A 23,606-nucleotide genomic window follows, 5' to 3' on the forward strand; every position below is an offset into this window, starting at 1 on the left:
TAGGTATGAGGGGAAAAAAGCACATTAACTGTTTTGTGTCAGTCATTTAAAATTTTATATATAGAAATTGTAAATGAAGATTAGAGCCAAACCAGCTTGAATTCTATCTCAGATAACCTTATGGAGTCTGTGTGGAGTATTAGTAAAACTTCAGATCAGTTTTTCTGAAGTGAGTTATTCAGGCTATGGGACAGTTGTTAATAATAAAATATGTGGCTCAATTTTGGTAAAGCTTACATGACCTGTTTGCTTCTGTTTTGGCCACTCTTGATTCATATTATCTTTCATATTGTTATTTTACCCATTTTATTTTACCCTTGCATACTGCTGCACTAAAATGAAAAATTAAGTCTTTTGATAAGCCATCTCAAAACTTTTTAAATGAAAAGGGGATGTAAATGAAGATGATTCCATCTCTTCTTATTTCAGTCCTCCTTAGGAATCTTTCCTAAGTGAATCGAGTCATTTTTCCTCTTTAAAGAGAAGAGCATGTTGAATATAATTCAGTAATTCATTACCTTTTAAAAATGATATAGAGAAGACCCATAAACTGAAAAACGCGGTGCCAAGTGCTTTATGCACGTGAACCCATTCAATGCTCACCTTCTTCCCCGTGAACATGACTATGATTTTCTCTGCGTTGTAGATGAAGAGGAGGCTCAGAGACAGTAAGTGACTTGCCCAAGATAACTTAACTCCTAAGTGATAGGGCTGAGTTGAACTGAGGGCTTTCTGATTTTAAGGCAGATGTTCTTAAAATTTGCCCTAAAAACTTCGGTTAATTGTGGTATACAGGTATTTGTGTTCTGTTTAATTAATGTTTGTTTTACCCCTAGGATGCAGGAATATTTATTGAGTATCTGCTTTGACTCATTAACGCCATTCAACCCCTACAACCACCTGTATGGTAGTTATCATCTCAAAATTGTGAATAAAGAAACACCCAGAGAGAGAGGTTATATATTTCGCATCCATAGTTTACGGCTTACTAAACCGCAGAGCTGAGATTTAAATTGAGATCACGTAACACTGAACTCCCTGTTTTTTATTCTTTCTCCCATATCATGCCGAACTTTGAGTTTTCTCTGACTTCCCACAAGTGATTTTTTTTTTTTAAATAGTTATTTATTTATTTGGCTGCGCTGGGTCTTAGTTGCAGCACTTGGGATCTTCGTTGCCACATGCGGGATCTTTAATTGCGGCATATGAACTCTTAGTTGCGGCATGTGGGATCTAGTTCCCTGACCAGGGGCTGAACCCAGGTCCCCTGCATTGGGAGCTCGGAGTCTTAACCACTGGACCATCAGGGAAGTCCCTCCACAAGTGATTTGGAAATGTAAAATTGATTTGTGAATGAACAAACATCCAGTATTAGCAACCTTGATGCTATTAAAATGTTGGGTCCACTTGCGCACGCGCAGTAAAGCCAGTCCACTGACATCGGGTTGTAAGGCACCAGACAAGGAATCGGAGCAGCTCGTGCTCAAAAAACCCAAACTCCCTGATGGGTTTCAGAGGAGCATTTTTAAAGGCCAGGTGAGAGAAGGGAGTCTCAGGGTGTGTTGTGTGATCAGACTGCACCATTCTCTGGTTGGTTGATGGTGAGGTAACAGGGCAGTGCCACAGGGGTTAATGTTAATCCTTAGGCTCCAGCTTCCCTTTAGTGGAGTTTTAGTATCTGTAAAACAGCTCAGGAATGTGCATCAGATACTGTTATCTAGGTATTTCAGGGAGGAACTAAGGATTCTGTGACTGCCTTATGGCTGATTTGCTGTTTAAATTGTTACCAGTTCTCCTGGCCCAATTGCTACTTTTGTTACTACACTTTCACATCCTTTCAATCATTAATTCTTGAGCCAGGCATTTGTGACTCAGGGGAGGGAGGTCTGGGAGACTACAACTTTCTATAAAGAAGAGACAGGCAGAGAAAAACAAAAAAGAGAGACAGGCAGAGGACATGAGGGGAGGCGTGTGCCCCAGGAAGACCCTGTAGGGTCCTGCTCGGTTATAAAAACACTGTTGTTTCGTTTTTGTTTTTGTTTTGGTAGTTACCTTTCAATAATTTAAGTTTCTAGTAAGTTTTTTTTTTTTAATAAATTTATTTATTTATTTATTGGCTGTGTTGGGTCTTCATGGCTGCACACAGGCTTTCTCTAGCTGTGGCAAGCAGTGGCTACTCTTCGTTGTGGTGCACGAGCTCCTCATTGCCATGGCGTCTCTTGTTGCGGAGCACGGGCTCTAGACACGTGAACTTCAGTAGTTGCGGCACGTGGGCTCAATAGCTGTGGCACACGGGCTTAGTTGCTCCGTGGCACGTGGGATCTTCCTGGAGCAGGGATCAAACCCGTGTCCTCTGCACTGACAGGCGGATTCTTAACCACTGCGCCACCTAGGAAGCCCTCTAGGGAGTTTTTATAATGTGGCATCTTTTTGGTTAATGCATTTTTAGACCTATTTAAATTCTCAGGAATTTGGCAGAAAGCTATGTTTGATAAGTGTAATCTTGGGCACCTTCTGTGTTACACCCTACATTCCTGGGGTGCAGGGGAGAGATAATTAGCTTCTTGACAAATAGGCAAGAGTTGGAATCAGCGAAATACTAGTTTAAAATGAGAACGTTGTTGCAGAAATATGCGTGGCAGAAAGAACTTGGTAAGTGTTTTTATTAAGAAATTTATAAAAATTGAAAAGTAAATTTTTATAGGTATTTTTCAAGTGTTCGGGGGCTGTTTGTGCTTTAAGCAGTGTATATAGTAAGTGTAAGTGCATAGATAAGATACATAAATGATGATTAAAAGTCAGTTCATGGTTAAAATTTCACTTTAACGTGTGAGAAATAGGTATTTTTTGTTGAAATGAAAGGAAGTGGGGCATGAGTGGTAATCTGTCCTAGAAGTAGAATGCCATTTTTGCTGTCAGCTGAGCCATTGTGTTTAAATCGCCTGATTTAAACATCTGGCTCTCAACAAGCCAGGGGTACCAACCAGTGTTATCCTGTGTGGGAACTAATCTGAGGAACTGCTCGCCAAGGAGGTCTTCACCCGAACTGGCTGCTGGCGAGAGGTTTCCTGAGGTCAGGGCCGCTGCACATTGGCGAGGAAGGGTCAATGCTTTGTCTGATTGGCAAGGCTCGCAGCCAGAAGCAGAGCTCCTTCCCTTACTGCGCGGCTGGTTTGCCTACCACCCTGGGAATGTTCTCTTCTCTCTGGGAAACTCCATTTGTGGGCATTTAAATTCTCAGAATGAAATAACTTCCTTTCATTAAGAAATACATCCTGTATTTTGGTGTAAAGAAAGTAAAACGTTTTAAAGAATTAATATCTTTAAAGATAGTTATTTGTTTGCTATCAGCATTGCTTTTTAAACCAAAAGAGGACTGTTCTAGAAGTTTAGAAAAGCCTGGACGTTACTGTATTACCTCAGTTCCGAGGAGATTTTCTGTTCTTTTGTAGAACCTTGAAATTGGTAAATTGTACATATAACTGGAACCAGCCACTTGGTTTGTGGTGTTTATCCTTGATTTGGGAAAAAATAATGAGCTTATCTGTTTGGAGAGGAAGGTTTATAAGCTTAAGAAATGGAAGTAATCGTGATAGAAAATTCAGAAATAGTGATTAGAAAGTGAAGAAAAAAATGTTAAAGCTCGTTTTCTAGAGAAGCTCTTAGTTTACTGTTTTTAGAGACTGTAGCTGTGCTGTTACTTACTGTTCATCCTTTGTTCCTCTCCTCCCTCTCTTGCCCCCACAGTGTCCCTCCCGCAGCTGAGTGGGCTGTTCCTCAGTCCTCCAGACTGAAATACAGACAGTTATTCAACAGTCATGACAAAACCATGAGTGGACACTTAACAGGTATTTACAAATAAGAATTAATTTAGTGACGTACGATCTTTGTTCTAAATGCAAATTGTTTCTAGATGTTGGGCCAAAGATTTTCCAGATGTCTTCCTCTTTTTACTGTACTTCTTTCTAAACAGGGTTTTCATTGTTCCTCTTACCTTGAGTTCTCATTTACTGATAAGGCCGTGTTTACTTCATTCTCCAGTGCCTCAGGCTTTTGCTTCTTGGTAAATAGAACCTAGACCAAGGATCCCCCAGCACCCCAAAAGCCACCAGTGTGCAAATCAAAGCACTAGCAAAGAAACACTGCTGTGGACAAAACCTGGTTCACATTCTGAAGTTGAACTTAATAGATGAACTTGAAACTGCCTGCTCAAAGAATCAGTGTTTACGGCAGGATGCCAGGTGAAAGGTAGTAAATGGTTTGGGAGTTTAGAACCCGGCTTTGCCATTACCAGCTGGAGGTCACTTTACCTGTTTGGATCTTATTTCTTCATGTATAAAAGGCCAAAGTTAAGTTATATGGTCTCTATGGATTTAAAAAAAGATTATTGTCTACATCAGAAGGATTCAAAGGATTTTATGATACCATCCAGAAATGGTGTTAAACACTTAAAATTGATTAGAGAGTTGTAAATAAACGTATGATTTTAATAAAGGAAAATATATCCCCAATACGAACATTAAATGTAAAAGGGGGAGAAAAAAGGTGGGGGTGGGGGGGAATGTAACTGCTCTTTAACAAATATGAAAGGAGGGAGAGTAGGTTCATTTTCCTGGGGTGGAGAAGCACTGATATTTAACACAAAACATTTATAATTTCTGATTCTTACTTTTGTGTGTGCGTGTGTGTGCTGTTACTTACAATTGCAGTTTTTACTTCCAAAAGAAAAATTCATCCTTGTTTAAAAATGTCAGGATTGGGTGAGACTTGGAAGGGTTCTGGTCTAGTCATGAACCTCCTCCCAGTAAAGAATCTCAGCAGTCATTTCAAATAAGCATATATTTGTACCTGAAAGGGCGAATTAAGGAGTATACACAAATTCTCTGTATGCCTCGCTCACTCTACTAAAGCAGTAGCTGTCACTTTTATACATAGCATGAAAACCAGGCGAGCTTACATGGGCACTGAAGGAATATTCTGTGGAATAGTTTTAAGTACTGTTTAATAAGATTCGACACCGGTGCGTCATACAGACCCAGACCTTCGTTGTCAGTGAATCTGAACACATTTTTTGAAAGCATCGTTGGTATTTGCTGGGAGCTACCTAAAATAGTATTCAGATGCGACGTTGATGCCGAAATTCTCTTTTCTTGGTAGGGTGTGTTTTATGACCAAAGTATAGTATCAGGTAGAAGATGTATGACCCCGGCACTTAAATATTTAGACCTTTTAATATCTGAGGCAGAAAATAAAATTTGAAATATACTGGATGAGCAGATTTTTGCTACCGTTTATCTGTATACTTATTACTATTTTGTCCTGGAAAGAATTTACGGTGGGAATTTCATTTTGAGACCAGATCTTTGTATACTCGTGTCAAATAGAGTAATTCATTACCGGAAACTTTAAAATAGGAGTAAATGAAAGACATTTAGCTTGTTCTCCTTTGTGAGGCATCGACATAGGGTGTGTTTTAGGCTAAGTAAGACGATGGAAGCAGAGCAGGTTTGTTGAGATAGATGAGATACAGATTATTGTCTTGGTCACAACTGTGAAAATAACTGTGTGAATCCTCAACCCCCAAAGCGGTTAGTCCCTTCAGCTTAAGAATTGAGTAAGATTAAGAAGAATATCAAGAAAGCTGAGGGAAGTTCCCAGAACGGAAAGAGGCACAAGGGAAATATTTCGCAGTGGCACAGTTTACCCCATTTGGTTACCTGGGTTGATTTCGCTGATGCACTTGGTTTAGGTGGACACCCCCTTGTTCCTTCCCAGCTTGCTGTGTGTGCCGCTGCGCGCTCTTAAAAGAGACACTCATAAAAGAAAGAAGGAGTTCTTCTTTCGTCTTAGTTATATAAGTAGCTCTTGAGTTCTGGTCATGCTTTCTTGCTAATCGCCTTCTCAAAGAGGTGTTTTGGTTTCTCCTTGCATTCTGAAACAGTGAGTATGTTATTTGGTTATTCATGTGCTAACCACAAAAAGCTAAAAGTCTTCGTCATTGTTTGAAATAAAGCATTGACTTCATTTAATTGTCTCTGTTCTTTCCATTCATACTTCCCTCCTCAAACATGGATCCCACTGTAGGCTTTGTGAACTTGAGATGTCTGTTCTTCCCTTAATGTTTCCTCAGAAGCCGGTACTCCTTTCATGAACGTAGGCTTCTACAGGATAGTTCTGTACACTCAGAGCTTGATTTTTATGGTGCTGTTATGCTAAAATACAGTCTTCGCTGTTGCTGATCTAATTTAATGTTTCACAACCTTGTCTTAGGACTTGTAGAGTCAAGTATTAGAAATTGCAGAAGAAAATTGGGATCTTCTAGTGCTGGGGTCAACAGACTTTTTCTGTAAAGAGCAAAATACTAAACATTTTAGGCTTGCAGTCATACACTGTCACTACCCTTCAACTTTGCCATTGCAGTATGAAAGCAGCCATATGTTATGAAAAACCTAGTAACAGTAAATGTTGGAGAGGGTGTGGAAAAAAGGGAACTCTCCTGCACTGTTGGTAGGAATGTAAGCTGATACAGCCACTATGGAAAACAGTTTGGAGGTTCCTTAAAAAACTAAAAATGGAACTACCATATGACCCAGTCATCCCACTACTGGGCATATACCCAGAGAAAACCATAATCCAAAATGAAACATGTAGCATAATGTTCATTGCAGCACTATTTACAATAGCCAGGACATGGAAACAACCTAAATGCCCATCAACAGATGAATGGATAAAGAAGATGTGGCACATATACACAATGGAATATTACTCAGCCACAAAAAGGAATGAAATTGAACTATATGTCATGAGGTGGATAGACCTAGAGTCTGTCATACAGAGTGAAGTAAGCCAGAAAGAGAAAAACAAATACTGTATGCTAACACATATATATGGAATCTGAAGAAATGGGACTGATGAACCCAGTGACAGGCAAGAGTGGAGATACAGAAGTAGAGAATGGACTTGAGGACACGGGGCTGGGGTAGGTGGTGAAGGGGAAGCTGGGACGAAGTGAGAGAGCAGCATAGACATATTTACACTACCAACTGTAAAATAGATAGCTCGTGGGAAGTTGCTGTATAACAAAGGGAGATCAACTTGATGATGGGAGATGCCTTAGAGGGCCAGGACAGGGAGTGGGGGAGGGAGTCGCGGGAGGGAGGGGATATGGGGATATATGTATAAATACACCTGATTCACTTTGGTGTACCTCAAAGACTGGTACAAGAGTGTAAAGCAAATATATTCCAATAAAGAGCTTAAAAAAAAATGAATAGGCATGGCTGTTTCAGTAAAACTTTATTTACAAAAGCAGGTGGTGGACTAGATATGGCCTATAGACTGTGGTTTGCCAGTCCCTGTTCCACATCATTTCCCTCATTTCAGAGGCAAAAGAACTTCCTCTTCAAGAGGGAAGGTAGTTTTGTTAATGTCACGTGTCATTAGGGACACGTGGAGTGGAAGAGTCAGGACTGGAATCCGTATCTCCTGTTATCCAGGTCCAGGGCTAGTTCTTTTCATCTGTTGTTATGTTTTTTATTGTGAAGACGAAATATGAGCTTTCTTTTATATAATTCTGAAGTGGGCAGAATTGTTACAAGTATAAAGTAAAGCATTCACTAAACTTTTGCTAATTCTACTTTAATGTTGCCAACATTCTCTATACAATGTTAGAGACCAAATAAGATGATCAGTGAACTTTCCTCATTCCAGTATATCATAGCACAAGGAAAATTTTATACGTGGTAATCTTCCTAACATAGTTGCTACTGCTTTCCATTCCTTGGTCTACCTGTCATCCTGGGACCACACTTTGGGAGTCAGTGATGGACATGAGACATTTGTCTCTCTCTTCCTAACACTAGTTTATTTAAACATTCAAAATCTTCCCTTGTAGCTTTCTGGTATCTAAGGCTAGTTTCGTGCCAGAAATGAAGATATATACAAGTATTTTAAGAAATGAGAGCTGATTTTGGGAAGAGAGTTGAAATTCCAGGAATTCTTCTTTATCACTGACTTAGGAAGTGGCTGTGATATTGACCATTTATGCAACCTTGAGCAAATTTGTTCTGTTTTGTTTTAAAGTCTCTGTAATGAAATGGGTAGAAGAGTTCTAAGTCCCTTCCTCCTCTAAGATTCTCTGAATCATGTCTGAATTCGAGAGTCTTCATGGTGGAGGCAGCAGGTGCTGGCAGAAGATGTTGAATTTAGAGAGAATAAGTTTCAGCTTTGTAACGAAAACCTGATACGAACAGAGATGGTAACCGGGACAAAAGGGCAGGTTATATTTTGAAGCTCTGATCTTTTACATACTCAGTCCTCATTAAACATCTTTTTAACAGAAATTCATTCATGATGTGCCAGGTGCTGTGCTTTGTGTTTCTTCCCTTTTCCACTGGGGCTTAATTTCCTTTTTAAGAAGCCCCTCGGGTAATAGCGGATATTGTTTAAAGCACTGCGATTGCATGAGGTTGCATAGTACCTATGTACAGAACACCGATCTTCCTAGATATTGAAGATTTGCTGATTCATCTTCATATTTTTTTTCCTGGTTTTTGTTTAGGTCCCCAAGCAAGAACTATTCTTATGCAATCAAGTTTACCACAAGCTCAGCTGGCTTCAATATGGTAAGGAATGAAAAAGTTCCTTGGTTTGTAGAAAGTGGAAACTTTATTTCTTAAATTGATATGGCCTCAGGAGCCTTTAGAGTAACACTGTTATTTCTAAGGGAGGATATATGGAGCAGGCTTAATTTTTCAGTGAGTTGTAATGATTACCCTTCTTACTTTTCCCCCTTTTGATTTTGAAAAATACAGAAGCAGAGCGATTAATGTAATGAATTCTCAAGAACTCATGACAGCCCAAGTCTCAACTCATGGCTAGTCCTGGTTCTCCCCTCCTCCTCTCAATTATTTTAAGCCAAATCTCAGTCATTTATATCATTTCCATCTGCAAATATTTCAGCTTGTATCTCCAAAAGGCATAGGGATTTTTTTTTCTACATGACTGTAATACCAAAAGGCCACTTAAAATTGTTAATAGTAATTCTTATCATGAAGTTAATCAGATGCTGTTTAAATTCCTTAGGTTATTTCAAAATTTTTTAATAGTTGATTTGTTCAGGTCAGAACTGAAGTAAATCTATACTTTGTAACAATTGGTTGATAGATCTTTTAAGTCTCCTTTAACCTATAAACACCTCCTTGTCTTGTTCTCCACTCCCCCCGCCCCCCCCCCCCCCAAAAAACAAACCCAGATCATTTTTCTTATAGTTTCTTATAGCCTAACTTTAGCTGATTGCACCCTTGTGGTGTTAATTCATTCTTGCTTTTCCTGTAGATTGGTAATTAGATCTAGAGCAGGGTTTCTCCACCTCAGGTTATTGACATCTTAGGCGCAATAACGCTTTGTTGTGGCGGGCCATCCTGTGGACTGTTGATCGTTAAGTAGCGTCTCTGGCCTCTGCCTACTCCAGTAGCATGATCCCCACCCCTACTTGTGACAGTCAGAAATGTCTCCAGACATTGACAGATGTTCTTTGCACTAAAGCAATCAGTGGTTGAGAACCACTCGTCAGATTCAAGTTTTCAAGTTTGAATTTTTTTTTTGCAAACTACATCAGAGATGATACCGAGTACATCAGATAATACCCCCCCCCCTTTCATCAGGAGAGACATAAATGTCTCTTTGTTTTGTAATGATTTTTAGGAGCTATTGATGAGCATTATCTAAATCCTATAGGATTCTTTACATTTAAATATTAAATAGAATGGTTTCTTCAGGAGTGTGTGTCTCTCGCTTATGCATCATCCATTGATTGCACCTGAAAGATGAACCTCGTCCACACCACTTACCTGCTAGGGTCATGATTTTGCTGCAGGCACATTGATGTGGTTGTTTCATAAGTAGTGCTGCTCCCTTGGCCCATCCTGGTCCCTTCTGCTTTGTATGAAAGGGTCTGCCTTTTGCAGTAGAATAATTACAGACCAGTTAGCAAGCATCTTATATCTATGACAATTCCAGACCTCTTTACGTCTGGGTGTGTACCAGTATCCTAGGGCCCTCTGAAATAAAAACTAAAGACCTAACATTTATGGAGGTTAGTTGTTCTCATGACACTAGAATATAATGAAATATTTAAATTAAGTTTCTCATTTACAGCCTGCCCTCTTTGAAAAAAATACTTCTCTTCTCCTACTACAATGTTATATTCTCCTTCTACACAATAAAAAGATATTTAAGTAAATGTGTACAGCCATTCTTTAGGCAAGTATAGGGAAAAAAACAAATAGGAATTAATTGCATTTACCTAGGAGTGGCCAGTGAAGAGGAAGAGAAGACAAGGTCAAACAGGCAGAGTTTTCATTTGTGGCTCTGTTCTGCTTGAAAACAGGAGTCTGGCATCTGGAAAAGGCAAAGCTAGAGGGACAGAAAAGAGATCAGGGTTGATCTCTTTTCTGGATTGCCAGGGGTTGGGGGCAAAGGAAGGGGTGACTATAAAAAGACAGGAATTTTCAGTGATGATGAAACTTCTGTATATTGTAGTAGTTACACAGCTGAATGTGTTTCTCAGAACTTGCAGAACTGTACTCTTAAATGGGTGGATGTTACCATACGGATATTGTACCTTAAAACAAACAAAAAAAAGAGTTTATACCACCTTAGGAAATTTCAGATTTAACAGGACTTTCTTGATTTATGGCATCAGCAAAGGCATTTAGGTGCCCAGTGTAGCATCTGTCCTGTTGGCATTTTAGTGAACAGCTTTGTGGTCTTGCATCCTCTTTCGGTGTCCAGAAGTTGTTAAGCAAAAATGCATTCTTGGACTTGCTAGAAAAAAATCTGTTTACTCTAATTAGCTATCCGGGCAAGCTGATTATGAAGAACAGTAGCAATTGAATCCTGAGATGAGCAGAAAACCCCCTGCCTCTGTGGCTGGAGGCCGTAAAGATCATCCTCCCTTGGAGGCCTAGATCAGGGCTTGGTCCAACAAGCTGAACCTGGCCTGCACCTGGTATTGTTTTTTAAAACAACCACACCCATTCATTTCTCTATATATCGTCTATGGCGACTTTCCTGCTGCAGTGGCAGAATTCAGCGTGATAGAGATTGTGTGTTCTACAAAGCTTAAATGTTTACTATTTGACCGGATAGTCTGCAGAGCCTAGTGTTTAGACACATGGAATGTCAGAATGATACATTTTAAACAGGTGGCAATGATTGAGAAGTGTGTGATTATAACCATAGTTAACATCTGTTGGAGGCTGAACACCACCCCAACTCTATGGATTGCCCCATTTTGCCTTTGCACCAATGGTGTGAAATAGGTACTATTTTTATAAACTGAGGCACAGAGGGACTCAACCGGTCTCAAGTCAGAATAAGAAAATACAACGTTTAAACATGAATAGTAATAAGCATGTGTTTCCATGAAACTAGATTACAAAGAACTTTTCATTGAATAGGAATCTTTCTGACATTGATCAAGATGGAAAACTCACAGCAGAAGAATTTATCCTGGCTATGCACCTAATTGATGTAGCTATGTCTGGCCAGCCACTGCCACCGGTCCTGCCCCCAGAATACATTCCACCTTCCTTTAGGTAAGGATTATTTGGCTCTCTTAAAAAATTGTGTGCTGAGTATGTGAATTTCAAACTTGGCTTTGTTGGCTGTGTATCTTATAGTCATTTTTTATTCGTGGTAAATAAATGAAATAGCTTTGAATTCAAGCAAATCTTCTTAGGTAGGTTTTGTGTTCATTTTTTCCTGTTCTGTTCTTTAAAGTATTTACAGGATATTAGTAACGCAATCAAGTAAAACATCACAGATGTTGTGGTTTTGAGGCAAAATCAAAAGCTCACCCAAAACTTTAGCAGTTTAAGTGAAATGGTATCAACCTGTGCATAGAAAATAAAGCAAGGAGATTCTGCCTATGTATTCTACACAGAGGTAACAAAATGCTGGCAATGTAGAAATTATAATCAGGAAGATAATGAAAGAAAATTATTGTGGTCTGAAACACAGTCTCAGTGGAGACATCGAAAGGGTGGTTCAGCGTCCATTTGGGAGGACTCTAGGGTTACTGGTATCCTCCACCTACACACAGCCATGCACACACAGCCCTCTTGGACAATTGCGTCTCAAAGCTTCAACTCAGAAGACAAATTTGAGATCTTATGAGTGCAAAGAAGAACAAAAGAAGCACAGATAAGAATTTCTGTCCTAATTCCTCAAATGTCAGGAAAGAGTGGGGGGAAAGTCCCCATAAAAGAAGGAGACATGGAGCCATCACTGTCAGCACACACACAGTGCAGGGGAAGCTGAGAAAACGGACTGTGTAGGAAGAAACCTGTAGCTGGACAATTTGTCCATAAAATCTCACAGCTGCAAGAATTGCTACAAGAGATACCTAACACTGGAAGTGATAAAGCATAAAAAGAAGATAGGTAGATTGGTTTAAAAGAGCAAGATTGGGACTTCCTTGGTGGCACAGTGGTTAAGAATCTACCTGCCAGTGCAGGGGACACGGGTTTGATCCCTGGTGCAGGATGATCCCACATGCCGCAGAGCAACTAAGCCTGTGTGCCACAACTACTGAGGCTGAGCTCTAGAGCCTGAGTGCCACAACTACTGAGCTTGTGTGCTGCAACTACTGAAGCCCACTCGCCTAGAGCCTGTGCTCCACAAGAGAAGCCACTGCAATGAGAAGCCCACGCACTACAATGAAGAGTAGCCCCTGCTCTGTGTAAATAAAGCCTGCACGCAGCAACAAAGACCCAACACAGCCAATAAATAAATAAATAAATAAAAATTAAAAAAAATAAAATAAAAGAGCAAGATTAATGGTGTAAAGTGAAATTAACCAGTAAACTAAGTGATTTGTTTTAAGGACTATAAAGTGTAGACATTTCATGTGTTTATTAAGAGATCACATGGAGAGACTTTGTAAAGGGAAAAGAGACGCTCCCAATTAGCTAAGCTGCTAATCTTCCCTTGGAAGAATTTAATGTTCCGTAGGAAGGTTATGGTCATAACAGCGAACATTTGCTACATCCCAGGTACTGCTGTAACCACTTGATTGACAGCTAATTTAATCTTTTCAGATTGTCCTAATTTTGGTGACTGTTCTAAACATTTGTATGAACTTGGCACTCAGAATCTGATGATGTTTTAGATATTCATCTTTAAAAAACTCTTTGTAAATAGAGAAGACCAAATATTTATCTTTTTCTCACTAAAAATGAAGTTTGCTCCCTGATAAGTGGCAAAATCTTTAAAAAAATTTTTTTTCATAATTTGCTCAATTCTACCTAGACCTGGACGGCTTTATGTGAATCCATGTTTTGTTTTTTCTGTGTGTGTGTCTGGTTTTCTGTTTTGTTTTGTTTTGTTTTGTTCTTTTTTTCCACAATTGCAGAAGAGTTCGATCTGGCAGTGGTATATCTGTCATAAGCTCAACTTCGGTAGACCAGAGGTTACCAGAGGAACCAGTTTTAGAAGATGAACAGCAACAACTAGAAAAGAAATTACCTGGTAAGGCAGTCTTTATATTTGAATTATAGCATATTAGAGGTTTTCTATCTCTAAGGCAAAGATAGAGGTAAAAATAAATTTAGATTTTGACATTCTTGCTGTGTTTCTTTAACTGACCTTAGAAAGGAGACACTTTTCATATGCTTTTGGATTTGAATATACGTATAGAGATAAGAACATTATGTACTCTGCTAACACACCCTTGTCCTAGCTTTTTAATTGAAATCTGATTATTTACCATTTACCAAAAATTTTATAAATCTTATCTGTAAAAACTCAAAACTGGTAAGCCTTTAAGGTGGTTGCTTAATGCCACCAGTGCACAAAAAGGATGTAAAATTGCCTCCTGTTGTTTTCTTATGTTGTTACAGAATCGGAAGCTCCTTGATAACAAGAAGCTGTTTTAAATTTAATATGAACTAATTTAAATTATCCTCATTTACAATGATAAATTCATCATACTATTAAAATATTCTATGGTAGCTATGAATTATTAATGATGAGATGATAATTGATACTAAGACACCCTAATGGAATTTGTTATGGAGTCTCTTTATGTTAAATACTCTGTCAGTGTCATTTTGCTGCATTGAAAGTGCTCAGGGGATAATTGACCTGCTCAGGACTAGCTCTTCTGGTGTCTTCTTTAACTAAATTACTTTTTGTTCAGTGATAAACTGCTTACTGAAAATGTTCTTTGTGCGAGTGTGCTGAGTATAGTGAAGAATCTGAATGTTAATAATACATGGTCCATGCCCTCTAGAAGGTTATACTACAGCTGAGGATTTAAGACATCCATATAAACAATCATCTAAGCAGTGCGTAAGTATGATAAATTCCTGAAGACAGAATTATAGATGCACAGCAAAGCTTACTTATAGCGGTTGGCATAGGCTGGGAAATACACAAGCAATTAAATCTCGGTGGAAGAGGTCACAGTTGAGTTGGGATTTGAAGAGTAATAGGGTCATTACAAGTGGAATGGAGCAACATTTCAGGTTGATAATAATTCTTAAAGCAAATAAGGGCAGGAATCCTTAGCATTTGGAATTTTCTTTTTCCATTGGTGGAAGATATTCATTTAAAGTTTTGAACAGGATGTGACATTATTAGACATTATTTTGGTTAGTGCATTCTTTCTTTCAACAGCCATTTATTTTGTGCCTCAGTGTACCAGAAATAGGACCAGATTTTGGAATTAAAAGATGTATTGGGACTTGCAGTTTTTTTTTTTTAATTGGGGTAAAATTTACTTAACATAAAATTGATCATTTTAAAGTGTACAATTCAGTGGCTAAGTCAGCTTGGGCTGCCATAATAAAATATCATCATCTGGGTAGTTCAGACAGCAGAAATTTATTTCCCACAGTTCTGGAGGATAGGAAGTCCAAGATCAGGGTGCCATCCAATTCTGTTCCTGGTGAGGGAGCTCTTCCTGACTTGCAGATGGCTGCATTCTCACTGGGTCCTCACATGGCCTTTCCTCAGTGTGTGTACATGGAAAGGGAAAGATAGCTGTCGCTTCCTTTTCTTACAGGCCACTAATTCATAATGAGGGCCCCATTGCCATGACCTTATCATAAACCTGATTACAAAGGTCCCATCTCCAAATACCAACCCATTTGGGGGTTAGGGCTTCAACATGTAAATCAGTGGGGTGGAAAACATTCAGTCCAAAACAGTGGCCATACCTAGTTACTCTCCATTCTCCCTTTCCCCAGCCCCTGGAACTCACCAGTCTGCTTTCTTTCTCTTTAGATTTGCCTCTTCTGGGTATTTCATATAAATGGTATTATGCAATGGGTGACCTTTTACGTCTGGCTTCTTCCACTTAGCATAGTATTTTTGAGATTCATCCACATTGTAGCATATTATCATTACTCATTCTTTTCTCTGGCAGAGGGGACTTTCGATTTTAAGGTGGCAGAGTAAAACAGATGCTGCCTGTTCTGAAATTACAAAAGGAGCAAGAAAAACAGGAAAATCAAACTTGCTTGCCATCTCTGATCTGTAATCTAACTACAGTGTGTAAGGAAAGTCTGTCTTCAGTGAAGGCCAGACAGGAATGTGGGAAGAAGCCAAGAAAGGATGCTCACAGCTACACATCTCAAGACAAAGTGTGAAGTGACAGTGCTTGAAATAGATTGGGAATAATGGGAATAGGGTGCCGCCCAGGCTGGCAGTGAGAGCTGCCCTTGTCTGGGGCTGGCTCCGTGGAGAAGCATGTAAGGCAAACACAGAATTGAGTAGCTGCTGCTGAAAACATAGTAAGGGACGTGGAGGATGGAATTTTTTTTTTAAGTAAAATAAAATGGATGTAAACAGTGTTAGCAAGAATCAGAAGAAAACTGTTGACCTGGGCATAGGTCTAAAGTTCATCATTGGTGTTCTCCAAGAAGGAAACTGAGTAATGGGTTAGAGAAAATCATTTACCAGATGTCATCTACATAATGATTAGGGCACAAGCTGCTCTTCAATGTGAAACCCAGAAGGATACTTACCTTCTCACCTCTGTGTTCAAAAATTGTCTTGTTCGTTAAAATTGAAGACACCACAGCACAGTTTTAAGCAAAGGAAAAAGAGGTAGAAAGGGAGAGATTCATGGTACAGAAGCGACAGGAGGTCAGTTGCTGAATCCACGTCACAGAAAAGGGAAAGGGTAGCGTAACGGGGACGGTATGGAGGTTGGATGATGCTGCAGAACTGCTCTCGAAGGATTATTCCAGAAAGCGTTTGGCGTTTTGAACAGCGCGACCTGGTTCCCCTGGAGGCGAGCGTGTGTAAACAAGAGGCCGGGTAGTGCTTATCAGCGAGCGCACAGGTGGGAGGAGAGCGCATGCAGTTTGGGTTTGCAGGTCCGCCACCCGTTTCCAGCATGCCTTTGAGCTTCCCCTCTGAACTTCGTGGCTTTTGGTAACGCTTCTGTTTCGTGTTGCTTGTTCCAAAGTCACCTTTGAAGATAAGAAGCGTGAGAACTTCGAGCGCGGCAACCTGGAACTGGAGAAGCGGAGACAAGCGCTCCTGGAGCAGCAGCGCCAGGAGCAGGAGCGCCTGGCGCAGCTGGAGCGGGCGGAGCAGGAGAGGAGGCAGCGGGAGCGCCAGGAGCAGGAGCGCAAGCGGCAGCTGGAGCTGGAGCGGCAGCTGGAGCAGCAGCGGGAGCTGGAGCGGCAGAGAGAGGACGAGCGCAGGAGAGAGATCGAGAGGCGCGAGGTGAGCCGCCGGGGGGCCGCCCGTCGCGGGTACCTGTGCTCCTGCACAATTGTCTCAGTCGTAGAGGAGCACCGTCTGTTTCTTCTTCTTCATACGATTGGGTAGATTTAGTTATTCGCAAGGGTGCGTGACCGTCCCCACTAGTTCATCACCCCGAAAAGAAGCGTCTTACCCACTGAGCAGTTACCCCCCCCCCCCCCCCCCCCGCCCTTAGCGGCCACGAATTTACGTCCTGTCTCCCAGGGTTTGCCTGCTCTGGACATTTTGTATAAATGGGATCCTGTAACATGTGGCCTTTTGTGTCTGGCTTTTGCTTAGCATGTTTTCAGGGTTCCTCGAAGCTGTAGCGTGAATCAATACTTTATTCCTTTTTATAGCTGAATAGTGTTCCATTACACGGATAGACCACATTTTATTTATCCATTCATCAGCTGGTGGCCATTTGGGTTCTTTCTACTCTTTGGCTGTTTTGAATACTGTTGCGATGAACATTCATGAACGAGTTTTTGATAATACAGTCTTGTAACAAACCATCCATAGCAGTTAAGTATTTTTTTCTAGCCTTTTTTCTGCATTCACATACATATTTTGAAACAAAAAGGTTTATATGGTGGAGAGGTTGAGGGTTGAGCGAAACTGTTTTTTTAAACCACTGTAATGGTGTCATACTAATTATATATTGCTCTGCATCTTTTTCTTTTTCCACTTTGGAAAACATATCTAGTAAGCTTTACTGTATTTTATGGACGGTTCCTTAATTTGGTGCCACACCTGGAGAGAGACCCAATTAGTCTCTTGTCTGTCTTTCCAATTTTAGTATATTGTTGCAGAAGCAATGACATGATTCTCTTGTGTGGATAAAATCTCTTTTAAAGATGGGGGATTTTTCTTTATAAAAAAGTAATACTTTGGTTTCAGCTCCTGATGACTGCTTTAGAAAACTTGTAGCTATAAGCTGCCTTTCATTCCGGCAGACACACACAGGTACTAACAGGATTTTCATTTCCAGAATGACAACCGAAAGGTAGACAGCTTTCCTTCTTCAGTATTTAACAATAACAGCAGCAACAACAACAAAAGCATTTTAGAGTGTTTACTCAGAATTATTTAATTGGCATTTACCACATGCCAGGCATTGATAGTCCCTGGAGCTTCGGTGGTGACTAGGTACTCCATCTGTCCTCCAGGCCCTTACAGTGTAGCTGGAGCACAGGTGTGTGAGAAGCAATTACAGTACAATAAAGAGGGCCAGGTGCTCCTACAGATACTCTGCCTAGCAGCCATCACAGTGAGCCTTGAAGAGAGCTGACACTGCCGGAGAAATGACAGAACTTTCTGTGCTGAAAAGGAAATGAATGATCAGGGAGATGGGGGTCACGAACTTTTAAAGCTGGAGACAAATAATAATTTCTCATGTGACAGAAAAAATAATAATTACTCATTTGATGGAAGAAAGCTTTTTTTGCTTTGTTTTCTGTTCTGGGGGTCTCAGTTTGATTTTACTAATTTTCTTTGTTTTTTTACGAGTCAGTAACTAAGGAAGAGCAGGCTTATTTAACACACCAAGCGTTCCTAAAGGTGTAAAAATCGAATGTCAGTGGTGAAACAGCCCTGTTTGTTCTCAGCTCATGTACTAGTGTATATAATAGCCTTTCTGAATATTCACTTTTTTCTCATAGAAGGAATACCATATTTTTATAAAAATTTTATGCTCTTTTATAATAAAAGTCTTTTGTAATGTTTAATAACATTTCATCCCTAAAAGAAAAGATTTACTAGATGTAATGTTTATTAAGAGACATTGTATAGTGTAAGAACTGAAAAATTAATAAATTGTGTGTCACAGGCTGCGAAACGGGAGCTTGAAAGGCAACGGCAGCTTGAATGGGAACGGAATCGAAGACAAGAACTGTTAAATCAAAGAAACAAAGAACAAGAGGACATAGTTGTGCTGAAAGCAAAGAAAAAGACTTTGGAATTTGAATTAGAAGCTCTAGTGAGTAGTTTGATTATGCTTTGGGAATCTACTTACATTGAACCATTAAAATGCTAATAATTTTTGTTATTCTTCACTTGTTAAAGAATGATAAAAAGCATCAGCTAGAAGGAAAACTTCAAGATATCAGATGTCGATTGACGACCCAAAGGCAAGAAATTGAGAGCACAAACAAATCTAGAGAGTTGAGAATTGCTGAAATTACCCATCTACAGCAACAATTACAGGTGAGAAAATATGTCCCTTAAAAGCTTTTTGACTTCCATGCCTTTCTCTGATTCATTTCCTTCATTTTTCACTCAACAAACATCAAGCATCTACTAGGTGCTGGGAAGCCAAGATGAAGTAGACAAGGTCCTTGCCTGAAAGTAGGCTGTCTAGTAACTCAGCATGCTTGCTGAGACTGCTGTGCACGCCCGCTCAGTGCAAGCTCTGGTGAGCACGGAGGATCTAGCAGTGACAGGACAGCAGAGACAGGAGCCCCGCCCTCATGGAGCTTACCTTCTGTGTGCAGGGGAGACAAGCACTAATAAGATAAGATAAGCATGTACTCTATCAGAAGATGAAACGTTACTCTGGAGAGCGAGTAGGGAAGAGAGACCCCCTTGATAAGGGGGGCTGTCATTTTGAGTAATGCGGTCAGGACAGGCCTCTCTGTGGACATGCTGTTGGAGTGAAGACTTGAAAGAGGTGAGTGGCTGAGCCATGTGGACATCTGGAGAGCAAGTTCTAGGTAGAGGAACAGTAGTGCAGAAGACCTCAGGCTGTAGCTGGTCTCCAGGATGCCAGTTACAGCAAGGAGACCACTATGGTTGGAGCAAGTGGGGGCTGGATCACGCAGGAACTGTAGTCCATTCATGGGACTTTGGCTTTACTTTGACTTTACTTTGACTTTATTGTGATAAGCACAATAAAGAAGTGCAGTTAAGTATATTAGGGGGAGTTCCAGAGATATATGCATAGAGAAGAGTTGGAGACACAATGGAGCACGCTAAGCAGTTCTACTTTCATTTTATCACCTATCTGACCTTGACTACTAAGTTGTTATAATATCACCTGGTTTGATAAGTGTTGAGCTGGTGGGGGGGGGGGGGTGGGAAGCAAATTCATGTAGATGTTGTTCTGCATCTCATCATGAAAGATGATCAGTTTTGAACACTGTGACTTTTATTTCAGCTTCTTTTTCTCAGCATATCTTTGAGATTCATTTATCTTGTTGAGTCAGTGGTCTGTTCCTTTTCATCACTGAGTAATATTCCCTTGCCTGTCAAGGGACATTTAGGTTTTTTCCAGTTTGGGATTTCTATGAATAAAGGTGTAATGAGTATTTACTTATACGTCTTTATGGGAAAGTATGTTTTATTTCTCTTGGTTAAATTTTAAGAGTGGAATTACTATGTCATATAAGTATGTGCTTAACCCTATCAGAAACTATCAAATTGTTTCCAAAGTGGTTGTACCATTTTCCATTCTCACTTGCCTTTTCATTTTTGTAATGGTGTGTTTTTAAAGGGCAGACATTTTTAATTCAAGTTCAGTTTATTCATTTTTTCTTTTGTGATTTATACTTTTTGTGTTCTATGCAAGAAATCTTTGACTATCCCAAGGTTGCAGATATTTTATGTTTTCTTCCAGAAGTTTTACACTTTTATATTACATGTTTAGGTCTATGATTCATTTCAGGTTCATTTTCACATAAGTGTATGGTACAGGGGTGATGTTCATTTTTTTCCAAACCAACACCCGGTTGTTCTAGTAACATTTATTAAAACCAGTCATTTTTCCTCATTGAATTGCCTTGGTAGCTTGTTGGTAATCAATTAACCACATTGGTAAAAATCTTTTCTAGACTCTGTTGTGTTCCTTTGATCTATGTCTGTCCTTGCACCAGTATTTCACTTTGTTGATAATTTTAGTTTTATAATAATTTTTGAAATCAAGTAGTGTAAGTTCTTCAGTATTTTTCTTTTTCAAATTATTTTGGCTATTTTAGGTCCTTTGCATTTCCACAGAAGCTTTAAAATCAGCATGTCAGTTTTTACAAAAGTACTTAGAGTTTTTATTGGGATTCCATTGAATTTATAGATCAATATGCTAAGAATTGACATCTTAATGTCTTATACTATCTCTGTCAGTTTTATTTGGGTTGTTTGAAATTTCTTACAGCAGTGTTTTGTAGTTTCCAGTGTACAAGTCTTGTACATATTTTGTAAAGTTTAGCCCTAATTATTTCGAGGTTTTTGATGCTATTGTGTATTACATATTTTAATTTCAATTTATGTTTATTTGATGCCAGTATAAAGAAGTAGAAGTCATTTTTTAATATTGCTATTATATCTGTGGTATTGCCTAACTCATGTATTAGTTCTGATAGCTTTATTGCAGCTTCCTTAGAATTTCTACATGCATAAGCATTGTGAATAAAGATGACTTTATTTCTTATTTTCCAATCTATATGCCTTTTATTTCTTTTTTTGTCTTAGCTGCATTGATCACAACCTCTAGTACTGTGTTGAATAGAAGTTGTGAGAGCCTTGTTCTTGATCTTGGGGGGAAAACATTGTCTCTCACCATGAAGTATGATTGTTAACTGTAGGGTTTTTTTGTAGATACTGTTTATCAGGGTGAGGGACTTTCCTTTTCCTTGTTTGCTGAGAGTTTTTATCATGAATGGGTTTTTAATTGGGTCATATTCTTTTTCCTGCATCTATTGAGATGTTTATGTGTTTTTTCTCCTTTATTTTGTTAACATGGTGATATTTGAATGTTAAACCAACCTTCCATTCTTGGGATAAACTGCATTTGGTCATGGTGTATTACTGTTTAACAAATATTTTGCTAGATTCAACTTGCTATTATTAGGGATCTTTTTACTGAAATTCATGAAGGGTATTAGTTTGTTGTTTTCTCATAATATCCTTGTCTAGCTTTGATATCATGGTAATAAGTAACAAAATAAGTTGTAGGGTATTCTTTTCTCTTTTAGTTTCTAAAAATACATGAAATGGTAGTCTTTCCTTAATATCTGTGGGGGCACTGGTTACAAGTTACCTGGGGATACCAAAATCTATGGATACGCAAGTCCTTTATATGAAATGGATAGTACAGTAGTCCCTCCATATCTCCGTATTTGGATTGAAATTTGATCCTAGGCTGGTTAAATCCAGATATGGTGGACTGATCGTAGTGGTAGCTACCATTTATTGAAGGCCTGGTGTGTGCCAGGTGAGGTCAGTGCTAAGACCTTCATGTGGATATTAAATAGAGTCCCACAATAATCTGGTAAGGGCAGTATCATTGTTCTCATAAACAGTGATACACGTGAGAAAGTGAAGATTCTAGGAGGGAACATTGTAGAATCAGTTTCTAGCATTCAGTTTCTAGAAGGGAAGCAGAAATCTAAATTTGAATCCAGATCTATGTGGCTTCAAGACTGTACTTCCAACCTTGGCATTACACTGCCTCCCTAGCTAAGCCTATCAGCTTCTCTCTTAAAATCCCATATATTTCTATAAAACTTTCTCTCACCTCCTGGAATAGTTATCAGGTTCCAATCTCAGGTCAGTTGGTCCACATGTACACATTCAACACCGTAGGATTCGGGAGGCCAACTGCACTATGCCATTTTAGTATAGGAGACTTGAGCATCCTCAGAGTTTGCTATTGAGGGGATCCTGGAACAATCCCTCATGGATACAGAAGGATGGCTGTGTTTCTTAAGTTTTTGGTGGCATTCACTAGTGAAGCCTTCTGTGTCTGGAGCTTTCTTTGTGGTAGGACTTCTAATTGCAAAATTTATTCAGTAGATATTGATACAAGGCTATTCCAGTTTTCTGTTTGTTCTTTGGTCTGTTTTGTGTCTTTCAATGAATTTGTCCATTTCCTCTAAGCTAACAAGTTTATTGGTATAAAATCATTTATAATATTCCCTTTTATTCGTTGCAAGTCTGTAGTATCTGTAGTGATATTCTTTTGTTCCTGATATTGGGAATTTGTGTCTTTTCTCTCCCACTCCAGCTCCTCCTCTCCTTCTTCTTTCTCTCCCTCCCCTTTCTCCTTCTCTTCCTCCCCTCTCTTCCCCTCTTCCTCCTCCTTTACTCTATCAGTCTAGCTGGAAGCATATTGGCTTGATTGATTTTTTAAAACAAGGTTTTGGTTTTATTGATTTCTTTTTCCTCTGTGATATATCTGTTTTGCCTTTCATTTACTTAGGTTTCTTATTATTTCCTTCCATCTACTTATTTTGGGTTTAATTTGCTTTTTTCTAGCCTCATAAGGAGGAAGCTTAAATTGTTGAATTTGGACCTTTCTTCATTTCTGATAATGTATAACATTTTAAGCTATATTTTTCCTTCAAAGCGTTGTCATAGCCTTATTACACAAATTGTAATAGGTTGTATTTTTATATTCACTGAATTCAAGACCTTTTTTAAATTTTCCTTTGTCATTTCTTTGATGAGTTATTTAGAATTATGCTGTTTATTTTCCAAATACTTGGATTTTTTTCTAGGTGTCTTATTGATTTCTGATTTATGTATGGTATGATCTGTGAACGTAGTCTGTGGATTTTAACCCTTTTAAGTTTATTGAGACTTACGTTATGGCTCAGCATGTGATCTGTCTTGGTGAATATTCCATGTGCACTTGTGAGGAAAGTGTACTCTGTTGGAGTTGGGTAGGGCGTCCTCTAAACGTCAGTTGGTCAAGTTGATTCATGATGCTGTTACTGATTGTCACTGAAGTCCTAATTAAATTGAGATATTGGATATGACATATAATGTAAATAGTATCAGAGGTTCACTGCTAGAAATTGAGAATATTTTAAAATGCATACATCTTTTAAAAGTATATTCTTTTCTGTGGTAAC

At 39.2% G+C, this 23,606-nt stretch overlaps 1 protein-coding gene across 4 annotated transcripts in view; it reads left to right on the plus strand.

Annotated features, from left to right (window-relative positions):
• The window catches only part of ITSN1 (intersectin 1), a 200,873-nt gene that overhangs the window by 81,335 nt on the left and 95,932 nt on the right, over nt 1-23,606 (plus strand). For all 4 annotated transcript variants that reach the window (XR_009047657.1, XM_057696296.1, XM_057696297.1 and 1 more), the window contains 7 exons: nt 3,748-3,848; nt 8,561-8,624; nt 11,463-11,600; nt 13,418-13,533; nt 16,481-16,743; nt 18,590-18,739; nt 18,826-18,966. Coding sequence is in view for 3 of the 4 variants with exons in the window: in XM_057696296.1 (XP_057552279.1) it covers nt 3,748-3,848; nt 8,561-8,624; nt 11,463-11,600; nt 13,418-13,533; nt 16,481-16,743; nt 18,590-18,739; nt 18,826-18,966 (973 nt within the window). In the remaining variant the exon portion in view is untranslated. The remainder of the gene's footprint in view (nt 1-3,747; nt 3,849-8,560; nt 8,625-11,462; nt 11,601-13,417; nt 13,534-16,480; nt 16,744-18,589; nt 18,740-18,825; nt 18,967-23,606) is intronic.

This window comes from Hippopotamus amphibius, chromosome 10 (genome assembly GCF_030028045.1).
Source record: "Hippopotamus amphibius kiboko isolate mHipAmp2 chromosome 10, mHipAmp2.hap2, whole genome shotgun sequence".
Lineage (NCBI taxonomy): Eukaryota > Metazoa > Chordata > Mammalia > Artiodactyla > Hippopotamidae > Hippopotamus > Hippopotamus amphibius.